Source organism: Salminus brasiliensis, chromosome 22, assembly GCF_030463535.1.
Source record: "Salminus brasiliensis chromosome 22, fSalBra1.hap2, whole genome shotgun sequence".
Taxonomy (NCBI): Eukaryota; Metazoa; Chordata; class Actinopteri; order Characiformes; family Bryconidae; genus Salminus; species Salminus brasiliensis.
Window position 1 is genome coordinate 25,872,912 of NC_132899.1, and position 27,236 is coordinate 25,900,147.

General features: G+C 40.5%; 1 protein-coding gene across 1 annotated transcript in view; it reads right to left on the minus strand.

Moving 5' to 3' along the window:
* Nucleotides 1-2,391: 2,391 nt before the first annotated feature.
* LOC140543916 (protein bicaudal C homolog 1-like) overlaps nucleotides 2,392-27,236 on the minus strand; it is a 75,044-nt gene continuing 50,199 nt past the window's right edge. Inside the window, exons 5-21 of the mRNA XM_072667236.1 lie at nucleotides 25,480-25,638; nucleotides 24,342-24,395; nucleotides 21,050-21,238; nucleotides 19,600-19,851; nucleotides 17,573-17,704; nucleotides 14,201-14,411; nucleotides 13,673-13,834; nucleotides 13,174-13,355; nucleotides 12,910-13,051; nucleotides 12,131-12,284; nucleotides 9,451-9,607; nucleotides 8,906-8,945; nucleotides 8,210-8,364; nucleotides 7,312-7,465; nucleotides 6,919-7,079; nucleotides 6,132-6,231; nucleotides 2,392-4,777 (exon numbers count right to left, since the gene is read on the minus strand). Of these exons, the coding sequence (XP_072523337.1) occupies nucleotides 4,647-4,777; nucleotides 6,132-6,231; nucleotides 6,919-7,079; nucleotides 7,312-7,465; nucleotides 8,210-8,364; nucleotides 8,906-8,945; nucleotides 9,451-9,607; nucleotides 12,131-12,284; nucleotides 12,910-13,051; nucleotides 13,174-13,355; nucleotides 13,673-13,834; nucleotides 14,201-14,411; nucleotides 17,573-17,704; nucleotides 19,600-19,851; nucleotides 21,050-21,238; nucleotides 24,342-24,395; nucleotides 25,480-25,638 (2,535 nt within the window). The 3' untranslated portion in view covers nucleotides 2,392-4,646. The remainder of the gene's footprint in view (nucleotides 4,778-6,131; nucleotides 6,232-6,918; nucleotides 7,080-7,311; nucleotides 7,466-8,209; nucleotides 8,365-8,905; nucleotides 8,946-9,450; nucleotides 9,608-12,130; nucleotides 12,285-12,909; nucleotides 13,052-13,173; nucleotides 13,356-13,672; nucleotides 13,835-14,200; nucleotides 14,412-17,572; nucleotides 17,705-19,599; nucleotides 19,852-21,049; nucleotides 21,239-24,341; nucleotides 24,396-25,479; nucleotides 25,639-27,236) is intronic.

Below are 27,236 nucleotides of genomic sequence, written 5' to 3' on the forward strand. Positions count from 1 at the left end.
GAGAGAATTCAGCTCCATCCCCCACCTCCCTCCATGCATCCATGATCCAAACAAATGCGGTGGGATTCAAAATGCAAAGACACAACCTCGCCAGAGGAAAATAAAACAAGACACAAGAAAGTGAAGTTTTGCATTTTTTCCCCCGAGCCTCCACCGCAGGCCGCAAGTCGCCCATCTTGATTTTTGGAGCTTTGGCGTGGGAGGCCCAATTTACAGTACGCGAAGAGGCAATCCAGCAAAAACATATTTTCTGATAAAATATTGCAAGAATTCAAACTCTCTTCCATACTGTATTGTATCCTTTCACATACTTGCATTCCTCGTTTATCTTTTAGTTCATAATACAGTTGGACAATGAATCAAAAGAGTCAGTCCTTGTAAGGCCTTTCTGGCAGCGTGTCAGTGAGTTCACTGACTCTTGTGACATATTGCAAGGACTCGGGCCCAGTCAGCTTGGGTGTGGTGAAGTTAGAGGCTTGTTAAAGGAACAGTCTAGGAGAGGTAAAATGAGCGTTGATGAAATGTGCTCTTTTTATGCAAGATACATCTTCCATACACTTACATGGGGCACAGAACTGTTCTGGCTATGGGTTTTTTAAGGATGTTGTAACCCAGAGAAAAACATGACATCCCAGTCCTTCATCACTGTTATCATTGTTATGGTGAATTTGTTTAGTGAATATGTTAAATGCTTCAATGAACCTTTTAACCTTAAACGCTTCAGTTACCTCGTTACCTTGGTAACAGTGGCGAACTGGGACTGTTAGAGCTAAGCTTTCAGTTTAGCCCATGTATGTCACTAATTGGTCTGCAAAAACAGGGAAAAATACAAACCACATCTGTTATTTACATCATGCAATGTGATCTCCGTGATTTTGAGAGTGACAATTGTATGTACCAGACGGGTTGATTTGAGTATTTATATAACTATTGATATACCTCTGGCTACTTCCAGCATGATAGTGCATCACATAACCCTAACCCTCAAAGCAGTAGTCCTCTCAAACTGGTTCTTCAGTGGCCTTCCCAGTCACTGTATCTGGATCCTATAGAACACTTTGGGACGTGTTAGAACAGGAGATTCAAAACATGAAGTTGGATCTCAAACAAATGTTTCCAACATCTTGTGGATTTCATGCCACAAGTGAAAGGATGGCCAGTATTAGTATAGCCATGCCATTAGCATCACTGACAGCCAAGAACAATAGTTCTTAAAGGTGATGTGTTAAAACCACTATGACAACAGCCAAATTGTAATACTGTGTTTTAGGTATGCAGTGGTCATAAACATTGATACAATCTATGGAGGTCCAACCTAACAACAGACAGAACTTTAAAGTATCTGCTATTAATGTTTTGGTGCTAGATGCCACTTAATGTTAGGCAGGTTCCTCCTGACCTAATCCAAGACATTAAGAGCTTGATCATTATCTGCTGATTTGGATCAGGTGCATTGGGACTGGGAAGTGGTGAAACCGTGCAGGACAGTGGGACCCCAGAAAGGACTGGAGTAAAAAAAAAAAAAAAAAAAGGTTTTTTTTTTGTTCCAAACTTACCAATCAAAGCATGACTGGGTGATTACTTTGTCACTTTCTAATTATGCTGGTCATTAATGTAATGGGAAGCTCCTGAAAAAGAGCTTGCTTGGCTGAATCTGCCTAAATTGGATTTAGTGTTAGACGAGTGTTAGAAGATTTTACCTATTTTGTTTTCAACCAAAACTTAACATTGCCACACTGGAAGAGTTTACATAACACTAGTGATTGTATTAAATGTAAATGAACTGAAAATAACAGGTATATATTTTTTTGGTTCTCAGAAATCATGCCTCCTCTGAAGTCCATAATTTCTAACAACATTCACACATGCGCAGAGTGCTAACACAATCCCAGGTCAGTCTTCTTTCATAAAAGTACTGTTGGAGAGAGTTGTCTCGGCATTACCAGCATACTAGCTTCTAAAAACAGTTTTGCTGCCTACCTCTAAGCCCATGGAAGGTAATTTTTGTGACATTTGGACGCACTTTAGAAGCAAGCATTCAGTAAAGGCTGAACTTTATTTGAGGAAAGATATTGGACTACTCCTTGGGAAGCTCTAGTCTTTTCTGGTCAGCGTCGACTAGCATTCGTCACCGCTTCCACATGCCCGACGGCGGCGTAAAAGGAGCCAATTAATACCCGTGCCGAGGTGGATGGGTTCACGGGCAGAAGATTCCAGAGAGATGAGTAACTGACAAATTGTGCTTTTCTTCACAGTATGTTTTTTTTTTGCACTGTAAAGTGACTCTTGCTAGAAAACGGCATCTCAGGATTTAAAGACAAATTAAGGCTTGTGGAACTATGAGAAATATGGACAAACATGATACCCCCAAAACAAGTACGTAGGCTGAGAAAGGTTTACATGTTTTATTCTTTTGTAACAAGGCCTCCAACTTGGAAAGAACATTCAACAGTACCACATGTTCATGGTAATACAAATCTATACTGCAACATCAAAGAACATTACAGAGGAGTATTCTGTCTGTGTCAAACTCACAGATTCCAAAAGAGTCATTCCCAAGGCACTGGCCAACTAAGCAACTTAACAATATGTACGTCAGGGAGAACAGAACATTTAGCAAAACAATACAGATTAGTGCTTTTGCATATTCCCTTATTAGCAGTACTAACACGCCAACATGGCTGTCCTGTACACTAGTGTACATAATCACTGTGGAGCAGTTGTTTATTTGACTTTGGCCCAAAATATATATATATAAAAAAAAAAAAAAAAAAAAAAAAAGGTGCTGGCCCTGGTCACAAGGCCATGTCAAAATAACAAGATTTTCCTTATGTTTCCTTAAGGAGCGAAAGAAACAATTCGACAAATGAATTACACAGTTTGGTCTTTCACAAATCAGACAGATAAAAAATAGCACTTGAGGCATCCAAAGCACTAATCTAAGTATCTCAGGAATATCAAGATTACTGGAATTAGGCAGCCTGTGAACTTGATTGGAACAAGGCTCTGACACTCTGGCTTATGTGCTTTAAGTAAACATATACAATATGGCAAAGTGATCTCTTTGCATAGTCAGTTGATTTAGATTTAATTTTTCAGTTAATACTGACTGGAGATCTGCACAAAAGAGGGAGTTTTCATTTCTCCCATTCACTTGTACATCAGTCCAAATTTGGTATAAAAAACAAAAACAAACAAACAAACAAAAACATACTATATACTACAGATCATTTGCTGCTGTCTGGAAGTTACCATGACGAACTAGTAGACAAAAATATAAGACTATAAAACTGCAATATGCACAATACATATTTTAACAGTACCTCCGTCACATACGAGGTCATATACAACATACAGAACAATTAAATGCAAATACAAGAATACTATACATGTAAAAAGTAAGCGATGCATTGCGAGATTATTCCATGAGTGGTTTAGCTACATCTATGTCAAAATGCTGTACCTTCATGAGACAAGATTAAATTCTTCAGGGCTTTTTTTTTTCTTTTGGAAAGTTGACAGTGCATGAAAAAGGCACTTTGGTGGTTTCAACCTCTCAAGAGAACGACTGGCAACATTCACAGCTTCAGATGTGCATCATGTCTCACAACTTGGGACACTTGCCTTTGAAATCTCATGTAAAGAACCCACATTATGAAATATCTGATAAAGATATATATATATATATATATATAGATGAGAAAACAGGATGGAACAGAAGCGCGGTGGTTACAAAACTTTAGAACTTTAGGTTAGGCCTTCAGGTTATGTTGCATAAGAGTGGGAAATAGTGGTGAAAGGCAGACGAGGAGGTAGTTGAGAGGAAAACAGCTGGAGCGCAGACTAAAGCTGTGCATTAGTAATGCTTAGAGTTTGGTCAGGTGAATCAGAGCTTGGCCCAGGCTCCACTCAGCACTCACGTGGAGAGTGAGTGAAGCCTGTGTTCTTGGTTTTAAGCTCATGTTTTGTTGGCCAGAAGCAGAGAGCCTGTAATTGAGTCCCTGAGCTGTGTCAGAGGACATCAGTGATGCACCAGTGAGTGCACCATTTTCATGAGCACAGTTTGAATAAAGGAAAAGGAAACTGCTAAGGAAACAATCATGGTAGGTGTGGATGTTTCAATGCACCGTGGTGGTAGACAGTTGTGATGACCTGCATTCTTTTTTTTCTTTTTTGATCATGATTATCCATGTAAGTGCTATCATGCTCCATGCACATCTTATAGGGCAGACCAGAGAGGAATATCGACCCTCAGGCAAAGTATGTAGTATTCTTAAAGTGCAAAGAATTAGTATGACGTAAGCCTAAAACAAGCATATAAATAAAAATCAAAACTTTGAACCAAGTACTCCGACAGCTCCTTATATGACAGTGCGGGAGCTTGATGGATCCTTCAATGCTACCTTCATTTTCATTTGAGTACCATACTGCATAGAGTACCAAATCGTACATAATAATCAACATTTACAAGAGTCCTGTGGACTTACCCTTTATTCCATAGACATTCTTTGTGTTTTTTTTGGCACTGATTGAGGGCAAGGGTTTAGTCCAGTACTGTTTATAAGGCAGGGGTGTAGGGAATGGCTTTGTGCAGTTAAGGCTGTCCCCCCATGCATCAGCTGAAAATGGGCGGATGGCTGAAGGGCTTACCAGCGTCCGCTCACACTGGCGATGTCTGTGTGGAATTGCCGTGGAAGGCGACCGCTGGCTCCTCCTTCCAGGAATGAGGAGCGTATGTTGGGTGTCTCAAAGAGCTTCCTCCGATTCTTGTTCAGGTCTGACACACAGGACAGAGGTTTTAATTAGTGATGTTTGCTTTGTATGCAGTTTTTAACTTATACATTATATATTTTGATGTTTTTATCAACTTATTCATATATATATATATATATATATATATATATATATATATATATATATATATATATATATATATATATATAATAAAAGTTTAATATAATAATAATTATAATCCGGCACCAGACACCTGTAATTATATATCCTTACAATTATCTTTAGCTCAAGTTATCTGCTTCAAACTGATCGCTATTTCTGAAGAAGTGGGGAGTCTGGAGATTACTGCTATGCTCATTTCATAATTGGTGCTGCACCGATTTCGTATTAATTTTTTACATTAACATCTTATTCCAAAACCTGAAAAGGCATAGCATATAATTCTATATAATATGCTATATAATATGCTATCATATTAAATACTAATCCTATACATGCATCTGCTACCAAATTGGCTTTATATTACTGAAAACAGCGACATAATTTTAAATATTTGAACTATGGTGCATGTCCAACACAAAATTATAAGAAACTCTTAAGCACTGTCCTGCAAAGTAACATTTTGGAAAAACATAAAAAACAAACAAACAAAAAAAACTCATAGAATGTATCTTTTTTTTTTTTTTTTTTTTTTTTAGCTTTCTGAGGACACTAAAAGTGAAGGAGGACACTCCTCTCTCAGCTCAAGATTCCATCAACACAGATTATACTAGATTTGCGTTTGGCCCTCATGTTCAATGAGCGAAATAAACACCGGCCCACAGTCGTTTCCTGTCCTCAGAACAAATCAGCCTTGTCCTCCCGCGCCCTGGAATTCATAAACACACGGTCTTTTCACAAATACAACCAACATTAAAACTGAAAAAGGGGGTTGAAAACTCCTCTCTGCCTCAGGCTCTGTTCGTAATTCCCAAGAGGGCCACGATCACTGGAGAACACCCTAGCTAGACTGGAGGGGAAGCCATTGTTGTTATTTTGATGGTGGGTGGCCAACATTTTACAGCAACTCCTCTCAAGTTCTATTGCAATTCTTGAACTGCACAAAAAAACACCACTCCAGGCCAAAGACAACGCGGGAACAGGCCTGATTGTGCCACATTCACTCGCTATCCTGCCGGGATATGGGCTGTCAGTCATGTGGAACCTGCCGTGAGCGCTGGCAGCTGACTCCAATTTAACACTGACAGCTCAATCAAGCTTAATGGTTAATCCCCAGATTCCAAACAGTACAGGAATTATTAAAAGCATTATTAAAGGCATGGAAGGCTGTTCTGAGACCATCTGGTTGTCTTTTTGTCATTATTACGGTACGGGTGGAAATATGGAACAGGACACACCTGAAATGGCTAGAAGCATTTTCCGACGTGCTCCAAATGTGGTGATGCCCAGCTCCTTCAGGTCCTGATCGGTGAGAGTGAGGAACGTCTGCAGGTCAATCTGTAAGACAGAACGGCGGCTTATGAGCCTGTGACCAGTGAGAGCTGACTGCCCTAAAAATGGGCTAAGGAATGTAAGAAGGGAGGTGTGACTAAGCTTGGACTGAAAAAATACTAACAGAAAGTTGGTTGACATGATAAAATGATCTCAATTTCTCAATCTCATGATAAGTGTTTATTTAAGTATATTGTGGATATTGTCAATATTCCAATACAGACCGCCAATAAAAAATTATCTGATTCTTCAGAAACAGGAACAGCTGCCAAATGTTTTTCCTGTTGTCGGGAGATGGTGCACTTCACTATCTCTTCTTAATAGCTGGTATACTGTGAACATTTGTGTCTGTTTAGCAAACTCCAGAAAAATTATACATGTAATCTACAGTATTGTTCGAGGGTCTTGGTCATCTGGAAATGATTAACAAAGCTATTTAACTGGGCAGTACGTGCTTATTTGTTCAAAAACTCACTTAAATTAGAATAAAAATAAACATACAATACATTAATATATAGAGATAAACATCTCTACTTTAGGTATGGCGGTGATATTTTGTACCATATTGTCCTCCACTAGCTTAAAATGTATTCTGTGTTTTCCAAGGTTTCAAGGTGTATAGGTGATTGAGGAAGACAGAATTCAGCACATTTTCATAGTTCTCTCTCCAAGAAATGTCTTTTTTGTCATTACCTCCTGTTGCTGGAAGACGTCAGTGTACTTCCCCAGGCCCAACTTGCTAAAGAGCTCCGGCAGGTCTGAACCTTTCAGGGAGGTGCTGAGGTTACAGCCGTTACTCCCCGTCACAGAGGAGATGCAGTCCATGTAGTTGCTGCTGCTCAAGTAATGCTCCACTGCAGTGAACCACCATAAACATTAGTTAAAGGAACAGGCCTACTTTAACAACCCTAGTGCTGCAGTAGCTCTGCCTTGCATATTTTACCTGATCCAGATAGTCAGCTCATTATAATACTGAGCTGTTAGAGTTGTGTTAGACACAGATACTCCAGGACCATGGCCAAACAAAACACAGAGCTCAAACATGTTAATGATAGTGACTCTCTAAAGAGCCTTAGTTCAACATACCAGTCTTGTTCTGTTTCCTCTTGGGGCTGATTGGTGTTGGGAAGTCACCATGTGCCGGGAGCCCGCTCCCGTTCCGCTCTCTCCAGTTGTCTGAGTCGCTGCCGCTTCCCACACCTTCTCTGCTGTTGGAGCGGGAGAGCGACAACGGCGATCCCTGCAACAACACACATCTTTAACATGCTGAACACTCAAGCTGTTACCAGGCATTCAAGCGTTTGGAATAATTTTTTTTAATTTCAAATAGTTTTTTTTAACATATTCAACAGAAAACCATCTATATTTTGTCATTTTCCCTGCAAAAACTTAAAAACTGAAGGAACTCACATAGGTCACTCACTGAGGTTCATTTTTAGTATGTATTTTTATCAATAGTTTGAAAAATTGTCAAATTACTACTCTTCATACCAAATATGGTGCTTTGAGGAACATGAAGCTGAGCATCGCAAACTAACCCAACACATACCAAACACATAAGCAATAGCTTTGGGCCAAAACTGATACGAAATATTGCATTTTTAAATATGCTGATATTTTGCAAATTATTTTTCTTTTTTACTTGTGCTTTTATGTTTTATTTTTATTTAACTATTCTAATCTATTGTTCATTAAAAATGTACACAACTCTGCTCTTTGGTAAAGAGTATAATGGATGAATTAACTCTGTTAATAACTAAAGACGGCAAGGCGTCTTCGCATATTAGATGGGTGCTGTATTAACACACAATGAACAAACTAGCCTAAAATCAGGTTATCACCACCAGATACCCACTAAATTCTTTGAAAGAACTGACATTAGATCAACAGGAGAACTACGTCACCCTCTCTGCGCACAGACTGAACTAAAGCACCCAAGATTAACTCCAGCAGAAAGCTCATGTGATGCAGTGGCTGGGCTTACTTCATAGGTAGTAGACATGGTGGGTTTGTAGGACACGTGGTTGGCCCTCCGTAACTCTTTAATGGTTTCTGCAGGCATGGACTTGGAGAAGCCCAGGCCACTCCACGTGTTTGTAGGTGTGCGCACCTCAGTCACCACCGGCTTCTTCAGCATGGCTGAAAACAAGCAACAAGCATAATACATATGCAACCACACAACCATAGACCAGCTTATACTGTGCCGTAAATCTTGAATAACTCAAAATCAGCCAAAAAGCAAAGGCTTGTAACTTAATACTGAGATTCGCTTTTCTTTACTTTGCACAATAAAACAAATGTGTTAACAATGCAGTGACAAGTATTCAGACACGCCAAATACATTCTCTTATTCACAAGCCCACAGTTTACTGTTTAGTGGTGTTAAAGAGTGACTGCCAACACGTGGACTGAAGAGAGCCTTTATTAGAGTGTTTATTGTTAATGCGAACCAAGGCTGTAATGATATGTTGAACCCTGCCAGATCTTCTGCTCTGAAGACTTGGTAGTTCTGTTCCATCCTAAGCTGGCAACCCAGACTAAACATATCAGGTTGCCCCACTTTGTTACCAGCGGAGCTGTTTGTTATGCTGGCGATGAATGGAACACTTCACTGAGGATGGTAAACTACATGGGCAGGATATAGAACGTTTAATGGGGATTCGACTGGTGGACCACATACCTTTGGTTGCCAGCAACTTCTTCTGCTCATAGTCGAAAGCCTGGTGAGGATAAGAGAGCAAGAGAGTCAAAGAGTGTTTAGGTGGTTAGTGGAGAGAAGGTCTGCCCTACATATCGCCTGTCAGTTTGCTTCACAGAACAGCAACGGTGCAAGCTAAACATTGCCTCATTCTGTCACAAGCATTTACTATACACTTGTGGACAGGCGAACGCTCACTTTCCACTGGTTCTGAGAAAGAAAAAAAAAAAAACAAGAAAAAAAAACATGAAAGACAGGACTATAAACTCATGAGAGAGTGGAGGTCATGGAGAAGCCATACTTTTAACATGTGACACACATGAAAGGCAGCGCCCCAGCAACCAGAACGGCTCACAGGAAGCGATTTGAAGTTCCGCTGTGTGAACCATTCCCTATGCCCATTTCCTAAAGCCTGCTGCTTCAAAAGGAGCCAATGTGCTGCTTGCTCTGGCCTGGCAGTGGACGGCAGAGGAGAGTGACGGAACAGGGAAGGGTTTTATGAGAGGCAGGAGATGGAGATGAAGTACCTGCATGTTTGAGAAGGTGGACTGTGGAGGGAGGCGGATTCGCTCTGAGTTTTGCTGGGCGGCTCTCTCAGCTGCTCTTTCACTGCCTGGTGCTCGCTTATCAGCTACAGGACTCTCGGACGCACTGGATTCAGAGTCTGAGAGTAAGCAATCTGAACTAGAGAGAAAGAGAGAGATGAGAAAGTGAAAAAGAGAGTGAGAGTGTTATGAGTAATTACCATTTGAGGATTTAATGTGATAGTTTATGACAGAGATAACCTTTTAAATGAACAAATATGAAAAATATCCAAGTAACAATTAACCCCCTTAATCAGGGGTTGTCAATCATGCTCAGGACTCTGTGTAGTACTGAAAAGACCTTGGTGGTACAATGTTTAGTTGCTACAGAGAGCCACTTTTACCCATTGGACAGCAGCCCTGACTTCAAAGTAAAACCAGCCTCTAAGCTGTTAAATCAATCATTGTGATTCCCATGCTAGCATAATTTAAAGACATACAAGAGTTGATTTTACAGCACTTGTAAATGTTTTTTATTTTTATTTTACTGAAACTAATGATTATTTTTTGTTTTTCCATCTAAATATTTTTTTTATTCATAATCCAAAGAATTAGATTGTAAAAGTATCTTCAAAACAAAACCATGATTAGTTTAAAGACATCGAAGGCAGTTTTTAGTGCATGAACTGTCACCATTAATGTATGTTTTTTTGTTAATTCAGACCTTTGTAAGCATGACAGTATATGCAACTGGGCCTTAACAAAGGTTAGTTAAACACTTTTTAATCCCTCACTCCAAGACAACACAACTTTTATATTACTTTCACAGAAGTTGCCAAATAATTTGTTGTAGTTATTATGTTATGTTGTAATTATGTTGTAGTTAAAATGTTTGAAGTTTACCGAAAAGCTTGCAGTTATCACAGAGAAAGAGGGCTTGCAGCAACTGAAAGCCATTTCAACAGGGTTGTACAGAACATTCCCTCGAGACAAAGCAATTCTCTGACTATGCCTGTTTTAGCAGTCTCATGGCTGGAGAACCGCCTTTCAGAGTGATTTACTCCCTTAGCCAGGAAAGCTGTTTGGAAAGCAACAATTACACGTCAGCCCTTTCAAATTTCTAAGAGAGAGCGCTGTGTGACCTGCTAGGACACCCAGCAGATGATGTCATGGCCATTTCCTGAGCCAGTCGCCCATCAGTGCTTTTCCACATCACCTCACCACTAACTACACACACACACACACACACACACACACACACACACACACACACACACACACACACAATCCCTCAATCTGCCACATACACTCAAATGGAACAAGGTAATTCGGCTATATTCTGCTGGAAGAAGAGTGTTTCATGCTTTTATACTGTATCTAAACAGTCTGCACTGGCTCTATGTCTGTACTGTTGAAAACAGATGCTGTAGATTGTGTGTGTCAGTGAGTGTGTGAGTGTGTAACATGAATAAAAAAATCTGGAATTTAGCTCAGTAGTGGTATTTGTTATCAGTGCATGTTTACGTTTATGTGCTGTTGACACAAAGGTGTTTGTGTTTTTTAAAGGTGAAAATAAAGTGAAGACATATGTTTCTTGTTGTTTGTGGGCAAGTGGGGAAACTTCAACATGAACGCTGAAGCAAAAGCAAAAACTGTGAGCAGCAGCTGTTCTATTCATCAAAGGCAGCAAAAAAGATAATTGAATAATATTTAAAATATAGAAAATACATCTGGAGTTCTCTCTTCATCAGATTCTTAAATTGCTTATAAATATTACTGCCAAAATAGGTTTCTGCAGTAACTCAGTTTATGTGCAAAAAAACGTTTAAGGATTAGAGACCGTACAGAATTCAAAACCAAAACCAAAGCAAAAGGACTACGTGTCTGATGTGCAATTTCTATTCTGTGTCTATCTATCTTAGTTTAAGATTATTCCATGTGCATTTAAAAGAGACACAGGGTGGGGGTGCTGTGAGAGCTCACGGACTGGTAAAGTCACACTGAAAACAGGTCCACTGTAGTTGTGAGTTAATGACGCGCTGAATCGTTTGAGACAATCAAGCAAACCTGGATATCAAATGAGCCTGAATACAGCTAAAAAGTACCCTTAAGATAATCCCCTCAACTTTGTGCTCTCAGATATGCGGCTTTATCCTCAGGTAACTGGAACATGCACTGTGCTGTGGTGTTTAGCATGCTGGCTAACTTGTCTAAATATAGCTAGATAGTGCTAGAATTTGCCGTTCTGTTACTCTCAACACCAGTCGCTCGGCTTCGCTTTCAACACTTGTGTCGGTAGCTCAGCACTAAACTGAGCTGTCTGGTCCTCGGTGGAGCTAGCTCAGCAAAGGCTAACTTAATTAGTGGGCTACAAATTTAAAACCTTACTGATCAAGTCACTGATTAAGCACAGGATTACTGCTCAGACAACTGAAACGTAAAATATTTTCTATCTGAGATTTTATAGAAATTAAACACTCTTTTTGCATTTCATTTGGGTTCATTGCTGTGTGTTTAATCCCTGGTGTGCGTGTAGTACAGATGTTTGGTTTCAAACCCCTGGTTCTACAAAAACAATCATTTTAATCCATTTTGTTCTTGTTTTAAGTTACATTCGATGGTTTTGTTTCTACTCTCTGGTGTGTGTGTGTGTGTGTGTGTGTGTGTGTGTGTATATACGTACTGTAGATGGGAATTTTTGGTGCCCTGCAGTAACTCCACAGCCTGCCTCTTGCCTGAGGCTGTTTTGCAGGAGGCCAGCATCTGTTTCAGTTCACTGCTGTTTCCCGAGTGAGAAGGGCTGCGCGGCATCCCCACCTCCACAAACGTATCCGAGCCTGGTATACACACACGCACACATTACACTTTCTGTGGGCCAACAGTTATACATCTTTGGTTAAACATTATATAGCTTGACCACACTTGGCATGATGGAATCTGGGGTCGAATGCCTTCATTATGGCTTCACTGCTCACGAGAGGGTAAAAAAACCTTCAATTTAATTGCCTTCTGCACTTAGTGAGGAACTAAAAACTAACTCCTGACTTATGGAAGTCCAGCCAATTCAAACATTTCTTAATGGAGGAGGACGGAAATGCTTGGCCCACTTTTTCCCAGCAATACAGGAAGGAATGGTTTAACCATTTGGAATCAAGTATGTATTAATCCAAAAGTGAACTGGCCAAAGTCAATAATGTCCAGGTTCAATCTGGAGAAGGTCAGGGGGTTATTGCCAATCAGACAGTTCATAAAACTTGGCCCTGAGCTCCTCCAAAGGCATGAACCATCAAAACTGCTTTTGTTTGAGAACTTCTATCACTGCAGTACAAATAACTGGCCTTTCGCAAGGGGGAAACTAATTTCTAAATTGAATAATAGCTTAATCACCCTTAACAGCAAAGAGGGTTACAACTAACCCTCAAACCTATAACATTATTTATTTGCTCCAAATTAAGAGAGTACCTTGGTCTTGGCTGGACTTGCTGGACAGGGGTTCAGACGGACAGTGGGCGCTGGCCTCCTGGACATTATCACCATGAGCTGCGTTCAAGACCTTCTCAGCCAAAGAGGCAGTAGACATTCTGCTGTACATGGTGCTGGGGTGCTGTACACACGCACACAAACACATACACCCCTCCGGTCAGTGGCAATACATATGTATATGTATGAGACAACATTTCAGACTGAAAGCAGAGTACACTTATGACATACAGCACTGTGAGTCACCTTGCCGTTAAGAGTAGATACAGCCTTGCTGCAGTCTGGGACCCCATTGACCTGCGGGTCTATGGGGGCAAGGCCTGGGGGAGGAGATGGTGTGTTGTGTGTGTAGCTCTGGACCCCAGACAACAATATGTTGGTCAGTGTGGCCTGGGTGGCTGGATGGATCATCAGCGCTGATGAAAATCCTACAGGATTCATTGTAACAATTAATGAGCTCATCTTTCACAAATGAGTGTATAACCATAGGTTCACTTGATCGATATAAGGGATTCATTCATAGCAAATTTATTATGACTTTTAAAAAATGATTCAATTGCATCATGAAATCTCACTGTACCAAGATGCAATTAGATTTTGATTATTCTGGTACACTTCAGACAGACATAAATGTGACTTGGATCATTGTCTCAATGCATTTGTACACTCAGAAGAGATAGGAGAAAAATATGAGAGATCACTACTCCAAACATGTGAAAATTGTGTGTATGCGTTTCCTGCTGACCTGGTGTGCTGGTTGGACTGGCCAGTGAGTTTGACCAAAGGGTTGGGCTGGGAGTTCCGGAGGAGGGAGCGTGCAGCGGGCTGATTGAGCTGTTGAGGGCGTTGAGCAGGGAGTTGGGGGTTGATGGAGTGCTTAGAGAGGCGGCTGTTGGCCCCAGAAGACCTACAGGTCAGGTGGACGTCAGATCCATTAACCACACAGTATGTCCAAAATTTAACATTAAACAAATATGTTTTTGCACCATAATTCTGTTAGACAAAACAGCCAGCATAACCCTATATAAACAACCCTACTGTTGTTTCTATACATAATAATTCTAGACATATTTTCAATTTGTTAAAAAGCTACTTATGGTGATGTGGGTTTCTGGATTTGTAGCCATTACTGCAATACAAGTAAATAACTGCAATGAATAAATGTGCAGCCCTAATGATTATGTATCCGGCAATTTCAGAAGCATTGACATGTTTTTATAAGGAAGGAAAAAGGAAGTACAGACACCATAGGGGAAAGAAGTGTCACACTTACCTAAGCTGGTAAGGCCCAGGCCGGCTGAGGTGAGGATATCAAGCCCCACAGGGCAGCTGAGTGGAGTGGGGGCGGCTGGAGGGCTGCTGCTGCTGCTGCTACTACTAGAAGACGTGGAGACAAACACCCCACTGCTGTCCAAACCTAGGAGATACCGCCTTGCTTCATACATGTTCAGAGCATTCCTTTCGACGCTCTTCACTATCACAGACTGGATGAAAAGGAGAGAAAGAGATTTACACAAAAGCTAGTTCCAACCATCCATCCAATGGCCACCCCCTCTCCTTCCGGTGACCAGATTTTTTTATATACACATACATGCATACATACAAACATCTACATCCATACACCAGTGTTACATACATCCTTACATACATGTGTACATATACTTGTATGTACTTGCACTAATATATACATCAACATCTTTTCTTTTTTTCCTTTCTGTTCTTATTATATTTCGGTTTATAGCTTAAAAAAAGCCATATAGATAAAGTAGTGGTGAAGCTCCATCCATATATCCCCAATGCCTCCTTCCCACTGCCCACATTCTCAAAACTGGTACCCTAAGTGGTAAACTGCATAAACAGACAAACAGGATAGACAGACATACACTAAACATGTACCTAACATGTTGAAGGGTTGCAATTTGCAAAGAGTAACAAAGAAATTGTCAAGTTTTATAATAGTTAAAGTATACTTTCATGTTCCTTCAAAAAGAGTGTGGAACAAGGTTGAGCCAGTGTTCCATGGCAACCTCTGTTCCATCTTTCCAATTAGGTAGAATATTTCTGGCAGAGGTGAAAGACATCAATACAAAGGGTTTAATATGTTTGGGTATTGTTAATGAAACAATGTTAGTAGTGCTACAATGGGACAGATGGGGATTCCAAGGCTCTGATAATTTGTCCATGACCCCTGACCAGAAATCAGGAATTTGAGGTCAAATCAGCCAGGCATAAAAATAACTGTCTGTTAAAGCTAGACAATGTGGTCATGTGTTACTGTGGTTAAATCCTATCTGATGAAGTTTCAGTCAGAATATGGATACATGGGATTGTTCAGGGAGAAACTGAGAGTATTCATTAACTTTCCACCAAGCAGTCAGGACATTCACTGCGTTGTCTTCAACATGTAGATTTGGTAATTTTGTCTATGAATGGGATACTGTCTAAATTCTTAATTACTCATGTGTGTTACTTGTCCAGCATTGAATGAAAAGTAGTTGGGTATATAACTGAAGTGGCTTTTTAATGTTTCCAGTAAAACTCTATAACAGCATTGTCAAGAGAGTGTGACAGGGATCATGGGAAATAGCTTATTGATTTTTTACCCAATATAGGTGAGGGAAGTTTATTCCATCGATTGAGATTGGCTGGTATTTTGAGTAGTTAGGATACATAGTTTATACAGATTTTGGAGATTTGGGGAGATGTCAATGCCAAGATACTTAATAGACAGTGCTGTATGTTTAAGGGCATTTTCAAACTTAATACGTATGATTATGGACGTATTGGAGTGACAAATATTGGAGATATATAATATATATCTTCTGCATATAGGCTGATTTTATTGTATCATTTTGACTGAATGTCAGAGTCTAATGGCAAGGGATTAAAAAGAAAGTGCAAACGACAACAGGGATAAGGAACACTATTGTCTAGTTCCTCTTTTCAATGTTAATGGTTTAAATACATGTCCATTGGTTAAGACAGAGGCAGTGGGCGAGTCATATAGTTTTTCAGTTTGTGAAGTATGGACCGAATTCAAAGTATCTGAAAAAAGGACTGTTCCACACATGCCTTTTAAGCATCCAAGGAAGCGATTATAAATAAGGACTGTTAGGGGTGTTACTGTTGGATAATGTGTTTGGATAAAGTTTTCTGTATTTTCTGAGAAGTGTCTGTCTTTAATAAATTCAGTTTGATTTATACTTATTAGTGAGGAGATCACAGACTCCAGTCTGTTGGATCATGCTTTACCAATTATTTTTGTGTTATTTAATTAAATACATTTAAAATTATTTTCAAACATTTTCAAATTTAAAAAGTGAAGTAAGGTGTTTACAGATTTCTGACAGCATTCCACCTGCGTTTGTAGTATTCTGCTGACCACTGGGTACTGGATATGTATGGCTGCTTTACTTCCACCTATTCAAACTAAAATTATTAATATTAAAACCATATGTTTAAAACAACATTTAGTCTACCAGCTTTATTAGCTAATTTATTTATTAACTAGCTTTGCAAACTGTTGTATAATTTGCTTAGTATACACCGGCCTTAAACCTAAATAATGCCAAAGCAAGTGACAATAAAGGGCTAGAAGAAGGTAATATATGAAATTCCCTGTCAAAATTGCTGCTAACTTAAATAATTAAAATTCATGATTTTCACCAGTTAAAATGAATGTGGCAGATGAAGTCAGGTAAAGATCTTACAGCACCATGAACTACTGACATGAAGAACAATGTCTGGTGTCTGGACTAGCATTTTATTAAATATTGTTTTTAATGTAAAATGTTTGGAGCATACCTAAGGGCCATTCAAATTGGGCTGTCACCAGATCAGTTGCTGAAATGGAGAAATGGCGATTTATGCTCTGTCTGATAGATTACAGTGGTGCCATTTAGCTACAAACATGGGATCTTGTTTCCCCCTTTGACCATGAGCAAGGACATGAGAATTAATACTGTGAAAGCTTTTCCAGTTCACATATCCTGTACCATAAACCGCACACAAATCTTACATATACCACCTTGAGAAGCGGCCAAGACCTCAGGCACCTTCATTGATTTGATTTATAAGTTGGAGCTAGTTGGTACAACTTTGTATAGCAATTATTGTTGATTTAAGTGAATTGAAGAATGTGAAGGAAATACAGGACTGACCTACGAGGACTGCATCATATTATAAAAGGTATACGTTTCTCCAACTGTTGAAAAAAGTCCCCACTGCTATGCACAGTATCATATTAACATTAAACTAGAAAGTTTAATGTTAATATGATACTGTGCATAGCAATGGGGACTTTTTTCAGGTTCTGGACAACAATTGTTATTATAGGAGTTAAAAATACGTCCCCCTCCCCAACTACTTTACTCTGATGGGCTGCACCCAGATGCCTAGCCTTCACCACGTACATGAATGATCCTTGGGCACCCATGACCCTGTGGTTGGCTTACCACTAGTCCCTCCTTGGAGCACTTTTGGTAGGTACTGACCTCTGCAAACCATGAACCCCTCACAAGACCTGCTGTTTTGAGGACCCAGTCGTCTAGATATCACTGAGCCTTTGTGTGGCTCAGACCCCAACTTCCAACACATCAAGTTCAAGAACTGTCTAATATATGTATTTAGATGAATATGTGTGTACCTTGCTAGGCTGTTTGGGTTTGGGTTTGACACTGATGAACACGTCCAGCTGCTCCATGAGAGATGTGATACATTGTGGGTCTACGGCCACGTCCTCTTTGATATCGAACATCAGCACCAGCGGCAAACAGCCCTGTACCACACAGACACACACATGCACAGACAGAAAGAAGTGCAAGAGAGGGGAAAAAGAGCAAGTTTCAGCACAGGTTTAAATCACTCAGTGACTCCATTTTTAAATGCTTCAAGGTCTACTTGGCTGAATTCCTAAAGCAGCAAAGCCTCAGTTATTGTACTGTGATCCGACCACTCGTTCTCATGTTGAAAGAATAACAGCAGCAGGTACGGCCAGAAGGAAGCTCTGTGCAGCAACAAGCCTTCACCTACCCTCCGCCTCCTCAGTGGGTATTTTCCACAATCTGGACAATGATGTGGTACCACGATATACACCAATCAGCCATAACATTAAACCTAATGCCAACAAAGCAGCTCTGACCTCTAAAGATTAAAGGTTTAAAGCAGTGAGCACACACACACCCTGAGCAGCGGACAGCCAAATCCAGAGCCCAGGGAGCAGTTGGGGGGTGAAGGGCCTTGCTCAAGGGCCCAACAGTGGCAGTTTGCCGAGTCTGGTATCAAACCCACAACCCTGTCATCAATAGCCCGGAGCTCTAACCGCTGAGCCACCATTGCCCCTGTAGAGTCATGGACTCCACAAGACAAAGCCAGCATAAATCATTCCACAATTTGTGCTAAAGTAGCTTCTGTGGGACCAGACCAACAGATCCTCACGCTCCTGCACATAGTTCAAGAACTGACTTCACTTGCTGCCTATTTTATACCACTCCTTGACAGGTGCCATTGTAATTGTAATCAATGTTAATAACTTTACCTCACCTCATGACTGTGATTTTAAATGTTATGGCTGATTTAGGCACCTGTGAAACTTACAATTAAAAGGCAAAATTAAAACATACAGAAATAATACAAATATCATTAATACAAAAAGTAGTGATTTTACATCACTGTGTTCATTAAAACATCTCTCCTCATGGAAGTCTAGTATTATTTATAGTTATCATGCAACACTTTGTTTGATAAATCAGTGCTTAATTCGGTTAAATCAGGGGCAGCCTTATTTTATTTATTTATTTTTTTTAGTAATTACTGCTTTTATTCAGTAATTACTGCTACGAAACTAATATGGATTGATCAAACTAGAGTATAGACCCACATACAGAACTTTAATCCTGAAATGTTTAACCAAAAGCATTTGTTGATTCATCAAAGCTTTCACAGGAACACTCATCTGGAATAGTCAGGATGCTCACACCACAAAAACACTGATCAGCTCGAGGTCTCCTTGAAACATTCCAGTTTTACGTCGTGATGAGCCTCAGACACTCATCACTATGCTTAAAAAAAAACCCTAAACAGATCTAAATGGAGATGTGACAGTGAATTATTCTGGGCTGCTGGCTAAGCGAGTTAAGATTTTGCTCATGTTTATGAACCCGTTTTTGCTCTTTGCGGTGCAGTGGTCAGTCTGCTTGGCTGTGAATGGCCCGTCTCTCGTCTCTTTGCAGATCTGCATAGCTGTGGAGAGGCGAAATATCTCCACATTGTAATTACTCTGTTTTCCAACAGAATGTAGGGGGGACATTCTCCACTTGTGTGTTCCTAAATGAAGATCCTGTGTTTATGCATGTTCTTCTCTTTTTCCTCCATCTGTTGCCACCCCCACTCCAGTTTTCATTGTCCACCTCCTCACTCGTCTTCTTCTCGATTTTATATCTCCCTGAGCTGGCCAGAGGGGACCCAGATTTGAAAAAGACCACCATGCTAAGAGTCTGAGTCGCTGCTTTCTATTATGGCTTAAGGGAGGAATGTACACACAGAGAAAGTGAGAGAAAGGAAAGAGACATGGAACGCAAGAGAGAGGGAGGGATAGAGAGAACGTGAGAGGGAACGCTTGAGAGAGAGAGAGAGTAAAAAAAGAGGAAGAGAAAGAAAGAAAGAACTCTTTACCATGAGGTACTGGCGTGCGAGGCATACAGAGTCAATGGAGCCCTGGATATAGACGGTGGATTTTTTCTGGGGGCAGTTTGGGTCGGGGAAGTGCACCTGAGCACCGGTGCGCTGCATGATGTGTTTTATGTTACTGCCGTTACGGCCCATCATGGAAAGGTGATGCTGGGGCGCGATGTCCAGCTGCGTGCTCACAGTGATGGCGCTGGCCAGGCTCCCAGCTAAATGCTCCAGCAAAACGGCTGTGCCTCGCTACAACATAAACAAAAAAAAACAAAAAAAAAACAAACATCAAAACATCAGGTGACCATCAAAAAGCACCAAAGCACCATAAAAGAAAACCACAGGAGGCTTTTTGACAATAGCATATATATGGAGTTGATATATTAAACGATTTACCTAAATAATCATTAGATGCAGCCCTATCAATCACATGTACCAAAGCTCACCAAAAACTTTGACCTCTATGGGTAAAGAAAACAACCGTATCGGTTTAACCACACCAAACCACCAAATAGCTTTCTGGATGGTTAAAGTCTGTGGTTAAGGTTATCACCCTCCTCTGCTGGGCACAGGTGTATGTGTGTTTTTGAGTTTGCTTTTTTGTTCCATTTGTATTCCAACTTTTTTCATACCTAAGTACAGAGGAAGGAAGTTTAAAACATTATTTCTAAGAAAAATGTAGGCATGCCCAAATAAAGTCTAAATAAAGTCTAAGGGAATTTTACAGTTGTAGCACGTGGAGGAAGGAAGGAAGGCTGTTTTTTGGGGGGTTCCTTTGTCCCCCATTCTCTGGCTGCAGTGGTCCGTGGTTTGGCACAGGGCTTCCCACCCCAGCTCTCAGCGCATAGCAGGCATATCTGGTGGCCCGCAGGGACTGGATCCAGTCCTTTTAATGCCGGGTTAGGGAGGGTAAGATCCTGGGAACCAGAGCAGGCTCCAGGCCATCCAAACCTCCTCAGTGTTAAAGCACATGGCCAGCAGCCTTGTCCACTGAGCCTGCAGACATTCTCCACAGTCAGCAGAGTACTCATAGCCAGAGGGGGCAGACACGAGTTCAAGTGGATTTCCCTGGGTGAGCTGCAAAAACTGGCATGCAATGCTTCCGTTTTAATGGAGAAGATCATGCACATTCTCTGAGAGAGCTAGGCATTTGCCCAAGTTCATTTATAGTCTGTGGTGAAAGTGTCTGCCACTTTTTAGCTTAACAGATCTTTCAAATGTACTCTTTTTACTCATTTCTGACAGTGTTATTTATTATAAAACTGGACCAAAAAATAGATATAAACAGAGCATTTGTCCACGCAAGCTACTCGATTCAAGAGCACTTAATAACTGCACACCCTTTAAGGACTGCATTATGTTAATACGTTGGCATAAGCTTCTGTTACTTGTTAGCAAGCTACATTAGCTTATAGCTCCAAACCATTTCTTTCTGCTTTTTACCCACTTTCACAGCTGCAACGTTGTTTTGTGATCCTCTCACAACCCCTGTAGCACCATACAGCCTGGAGCGCTGTTTGAAGGCCACAGAAATGTTGTAGGTTTGGGAGATGTGCTGGATGGCTGGAGAGCTGGGATCAGGGTTCAGCTGCACTATGACTGGCAGTTCGAACATCAACACCAGGGGGAGCAGCTCCTGAAAAAGAACAAAACCTTTAAAATTGTGGCTCATTCGGCTAAATCCTCCATCCTGCTACACAGAAGATTTTAGGTCAGCACAAAGGAGAACTGACCTGGCGCCATCATTTTGTACACGAGACTGCTCTGGCCTGCTCCGACTGTGTATCGGTAGAAACTGCCCAAACCACACCCAAAACCACTGCATTTGGCCCAAGGCCACGGAGCGAAAGCATTCAAAAGCATAAAACCTGATGTTCTTTGCCGAATCCCTGTGGTCTGGGACGCGCCTGATGAAGGACTCTATAGAGACAAGTTCCTGAACAAACGCATCACAAGCAAAAACATCACTCCGAATTACAAACCCTCCTCTATGATTTTGAGACTTCGTGGGCCCTGGAAAGATTGCCTTACCAAACTGAAATGGTAAACAAGAGTGGCCAGCCAGACCCTTTAAAAAAAAAAGAAAAAGCACCCCTGATCAGTCCCATATGCTGCAGGGCCTGTGCTAATGTTCTGCATTCTGTACCGGGGGCCGAAATGAAAGACATTCTGAGCCCCTTCAGATGTGGTAAAGGAAGGAACTCCCCTTAAAACAGGGAGAGGCTTCCATCAGGCCCAGGAGAAACACGCAGCCGGACATCAGGACCAAACAATTAAGTTAAAAAATTCTAATCATGAGTCTTAGCTTACAAGTTTTAGAAGCACCACCCAAGTTCTTGTCAACCACAAGCCTGATGCATTGGGAGCGATCATCAGTCCCACCAAATGTCTGTAGCCCTCATGAGCTCCTTTTGATTTTCATAATAAACGTTTTAAATTAGAACACCACATTTGGATGGTTTAACACAGTGCAAAGACTGGGACTAGACGTCTGAACCTGGAGTTGACCCAGAAGAATCAATAACTGCTTATGCGTTTGGTTTTCGGCATAATGGCTCAGCCAACACTGCAGAACAAGGGCCAGAACAATGCATTCTGGCCCATAGCAGGGTATTGAAGTCTGCCCCACGAGGAATGCAAGGCTAATTTTTTTAAATGGCTTAATCGTACTGAAGCATCAAGCGCTGAGGAAACAGTTTAACTTGCTGGACACACAAAAACAATACATGATTTTGTGTTCGTTTTTGCTGTAGAGTGACAGCTGCAGCAAGGGAACTCTTCTCACGAAGGCAAGAAAAGATTTTTTTTCCCTAGTTAATGAATATTAATATTAATGAGAGACTGCAGAAGTCTGGCCTTGTGTCGACAGGAAAAGAGAAAGAAAAATGTTCTTCTTAAGTGGGTCAGTGAAATGCGCTCCATCTCTCTCGATGCTGTCCAATTCGTGTCAAATGAGAAATGAGAAAAAGTAAGGGAGGCACTCCTTCAAAGAAAGAGAGGAAAGCGGGAAAAGTAGAGATGATTGGGGTGGTCAGGAGTGGAATTTCCAGCAGCAGTGGTCACGCGAGAAAGATGGAGAAAGAGAGAGAGGGAGAGAAGGAGAGGGGGAGAGAGCTTCTCTGTTTTTCTTTTTCCCCGAGTATAAGTTTCCTCTGCACCACTTTGCTTATACTTTATATGATTTGGAAGCCGCACTCGAGCTGACTGGCTACCACGAAGGAGCTTATTTCTTACAAATTGCTTTATAAAACAATGGCAAAGGTTTGAGAGCATTTCTGATGCGAGAGCCTTCACATAATTGGGTCTCAGTTTCTCCACAAATTGTGAGAGGAGCTCTTGCTGGAGCTTGTTTTCCTTGGTGGCCCGTGAGGAAGAAGCACGTGTGAAGAAGCCTGGCAGGCGGATAACTCTTGGAGAGTGGCTGGATATGGATGAACAGTACCAGCACTCATGTGGGACATGTGCTCCACATCAGCTCGGTACCATTAGGATCCCAGTCAGGGGGTAAATTAACAAAAGGAACATAAAAAAAACCCTGATCTTTAACTAGGGCCATGCTATTCACTATGTTACACACATTTAGGCTACGTTCTCATCATAAACCTTACTGTGAAACTGAGGTTTGCAAGTGACTCATTTTTTTTTTTAAGTGTGAAGACGCCTGTAAAGTCAACAATGGAATAAAAACACGATCGTATATTAACATCAAACTCATTAAAGATCACATTTTATTTAAAACATTTTGCCACTCATACTCTGAAACGCGAATGTAGCTGTTCAGTACCAGTAAAAAGCTATGAGCCACCAACTCTTGGAGGCTTTTATGTTTCAGATTTTTCTAAAGTAGCGTTCCCTCTTTGCCTTGATGCAGTTTTGCACACTCTTGGCATTCTCTCAAGCAGCTTCATGAGAGTCCTGGTATGCTTTTCCAACAGATTTGAAGATGTTGCATATAATCTGAGACCTTTGCTGAAAACTACTTGTGGGAGGATAAAAAAATTTTTTTTTTTAAATTGGAAAATTTAACTGTACAGTATATTTGCCACAACTGCAGCCTTCTACTGAAACAACCCAAAGCAGGATAGCCAGTTCCAATACAATATTCTGTACAGTAAAAGTATTGCCAGCAGAGGGCAGGATTTCAAACTTCCACATCAGTTTGGAAGTGGAAACATTTTTTTCCTGTTGAGTCACAGAGGAATGCAATTGCACCACACTGCCATGGTTACGGAGACGCTGAAACATAGATATATCAATCGGACAAAACTCCGAGGTATAAAAATGCTTCAAGATTCAACTGCATTGATTATGCAATGTTTGAACAGATAACAATACTTTATTTAGTCAATAAAATATGCAAACTTTGTTAATACATTTTGTTAGTCACTTTTAAACAAAAAAAAATTATTCAGTCAATTATTCAGTTAAATTTGTATATTCTTTTTTAAAAATTCAGAAACTAAATTTGTGAAATTTGAAACCAAGTTATTTTCTGCAAAAGACAAATCATGTGGGACAAGACATTTACACCAGTGGTTATTCAACACCTCTGCACTTCATGATCTCCTTAGGATAAACAAGAGCATCCAACCTCCACTCCCCACCACTGATCTCCTAAACTGGACATTGTGCTGTCTGGGTGCTCAAAGCATTAGTAAGCTCTGACAGCGTAGGTCACAGCAGACAAGAGGCAGTAATAAGTTGTTGTCAGTATAGATTGTTGTCCACGTTTTATTTACCCTGATTCTGGCCCGGGCTGCCTCCACCCCTCCTGGCTGGCCTGCAATGGACACCTACAGAGAAGAAGACAGAGAAGTCACATTACCAAACACGTGCCGTTTCCCTCCTGCAGCTAAATGTGAAACAATGTCCCCAAAACAAATGGAAACCCCACGTTTGGGGCACTGAGTTGATCCGTGTAACTCTCCATTAGCAAAGAAATGGAGATGGGTGTAACTCAGGACAGCTAACGTCAGCCGTTTGACGAAGCTGGATACACACATCAAGATGTTTTACATTCCTAGCTGAAGTTGCGCTTTGAATGTACAACATGTGTTGAGATAAAGAAATACTACATTCCTTGAAATTACATAAGCAATATCTCTGCTGCCAAGCGTTAAAATCAGTGCACCACCAGGAGCATAAAACGTTCAGCAGCCGTAATCAGTAGTGTCCGAAGGGGCTAACTGGTACCAGACATTTCTTCATTCTTTATCCTGTTCTGTCTGGCTCTCATTTACCTGTCAACAAGCAGCAGCCTCTTCCCACCTAAATCAACTGCCTACGCCATGTGGCATTGCTCAATTACTCATTAAGTCAAGAAACATTCAATTACAGATGTCTTCTTAGAACACAATTGTCAGTTTTCGAGAGGTCTTCACCTTTTAATTCAAGGAAGAAAAAAGAGCTGCAATGTTTCTGTTAACAGCCATTCTTTTTTCTTCAGGGACAATTCTTTAAAAAGCATCTTGCATGCACTTCTTTTTAAAGGTTCATCCACAGATGTTCAATAAGGTTTAGGTTGTGATGTTTGCTTCTAAAATGTTCCCTGTGCCACTTTTGCAACACAGTCACAAAGCATGATCCATCCATCTGAGTGTTTAACAGTTGGAAAGGTGTTCATTTTAGGAATTTTTAACTTATCTTTAATTAATAGTATTGCTCTAATTAAGGTTTGAGACATCAGTAAACATTATCGGAGATCCCAAACTGTGATTGCACACCTTTTTCTTTTTTCCACTCTGAAATTGTACTAGACAAAAATAAGCTCATCTTGTTAAATGTTTCATCTTTTCATCAAATATGCCCAAACCTTTGCCTGCCACTGTCCTTTAAATTGTTAATCTAAATGAAGAATGTAAATGCTTAATATTAGACCTGGTTGCTCTTCTCGGCCTGGTTGTTTCGGTTGGAGTCGGGGAAGTGGATGTGGCAGCCTGTGTCCTCCATCACCTTCTTGATGTTGTTGCCCCCTTTCCCGATGACATGGGAATGTTCGGTGTGTGAGACATCCATCTTCAGAGTCACACGATTACTCTGCGAAAACAGGAGGACGGCATGACCCTTGCGTTACCATGGTGAGAACAGGACGTATGTTCAACAAAAGCAGATGCTATGGAAGCTTTGATGACCAAGACCTGCACCATTAAATCTGCCACTAAGGCAGTGATACAGATCTATGAGCTCCAGGAGTGAGTCATACTTTCCCATTACAGCCAGTCTTGAGGGAGCCCTCTCTACACAGCATGTGCAGTTAAACCAAAGCAGTCGAAATGTATTAAAGAACCGGTGTGGAGAAAAGTCTAATTTAGTAAAACAAAAGTACACTGAACTGAACATAGCAACATCAGCTAACGTTTTGAAGTCTACATTTTGCTTTATTTTTATGAAGAACAATCACATAATATCAGAACATAAGGAGGTTTCTTTAACTAAAATTGTTTATTGTGCTTCTAAACTTTGGACACAAAACACATTTTAGCTGATCCACTACAATTGGACCAAGCGTGTCAATTTAATTTTTCACTAAATTAACCTGAACAGCAACCCAGACCTGTTTGGAGGTACACACACCCCTAAAGTTATACCTAGACCTGAACCTAGACCTAAATTCAGGCCTAAAACTATACCTCATAAAAATAAAAAAAAATAATTAAAAAAAAATTAATAATAATTAGCTCTTTCCAATTTCCTCTATTTTTGTCATTTACTTTTAAATGTTTCAGATCATCTAACTAATTTCTGCTATTAGACAACAAGAGTAAACACACAATGCAGCTTTTAAATGATATTTGCCCCCTTTGCTATTAAACCAATCAATTGACAGTTGGCTTCAATTTCACTAGCCACACCCAGGCATGATTACTGTCAGACCTGTTAAATCTAGACATCACTTACTTAGTACCTGTCTGTAAATGCAAAGCAAGCTAGAAAGTCTTAAGATACAGCACCATGACTCTGGCATTTTCCAAAAAACACACAGTTGACCCCCAAGACTTACATATATATAAGTCCACAATAATATTCTGTGGAGACACTGCACCCGGTAAATTTGGTGTAACTAGCTTACTCATGTTGCCTTCAGTTGGATGATCTGAAACATTTAAATGTTGTTCACAGCACTGTACTGCATTTTAGGCTTTGCAAGTGGTCTGTATTTCTGAAATTAAAGGAAAGAGTATAAAAAAAGGCTTAATAAATGACTGGAGAAATGTAAGTGTAGGTGTACTGCATGATATAGTTACACAATTATCCTCCTACCTTGCCCTGTGGAATGTATAAAATTTGCTGAGCAGGCCCAGTTGACCTTGCATTTGGATCAAGATGACAAAGGGAGAAGAACTAAGTAAACTATCTGAGAAAAGATGGCAAGAGCTTCAGTCACTGAAGTGGCTAGTGTTTTAACAGAACCAGTAAGTAAAGTGGCATCTGCTTTTACATCTATGGAAAAAACATCAGTCAACAGGGTTGGGGTTGGAAACTGTGGTTGAAAACACAAAGATTTGCTGGTGTATTTTGTAACTTATCAAAGCCAGAAAATCAAAATATTATGATGCATATTGTGCATTGCCCAAATACCGTCAAGTATTGTGATATTATATTATTATATTGCTGAGGTCACGTTCCTTTCAGTT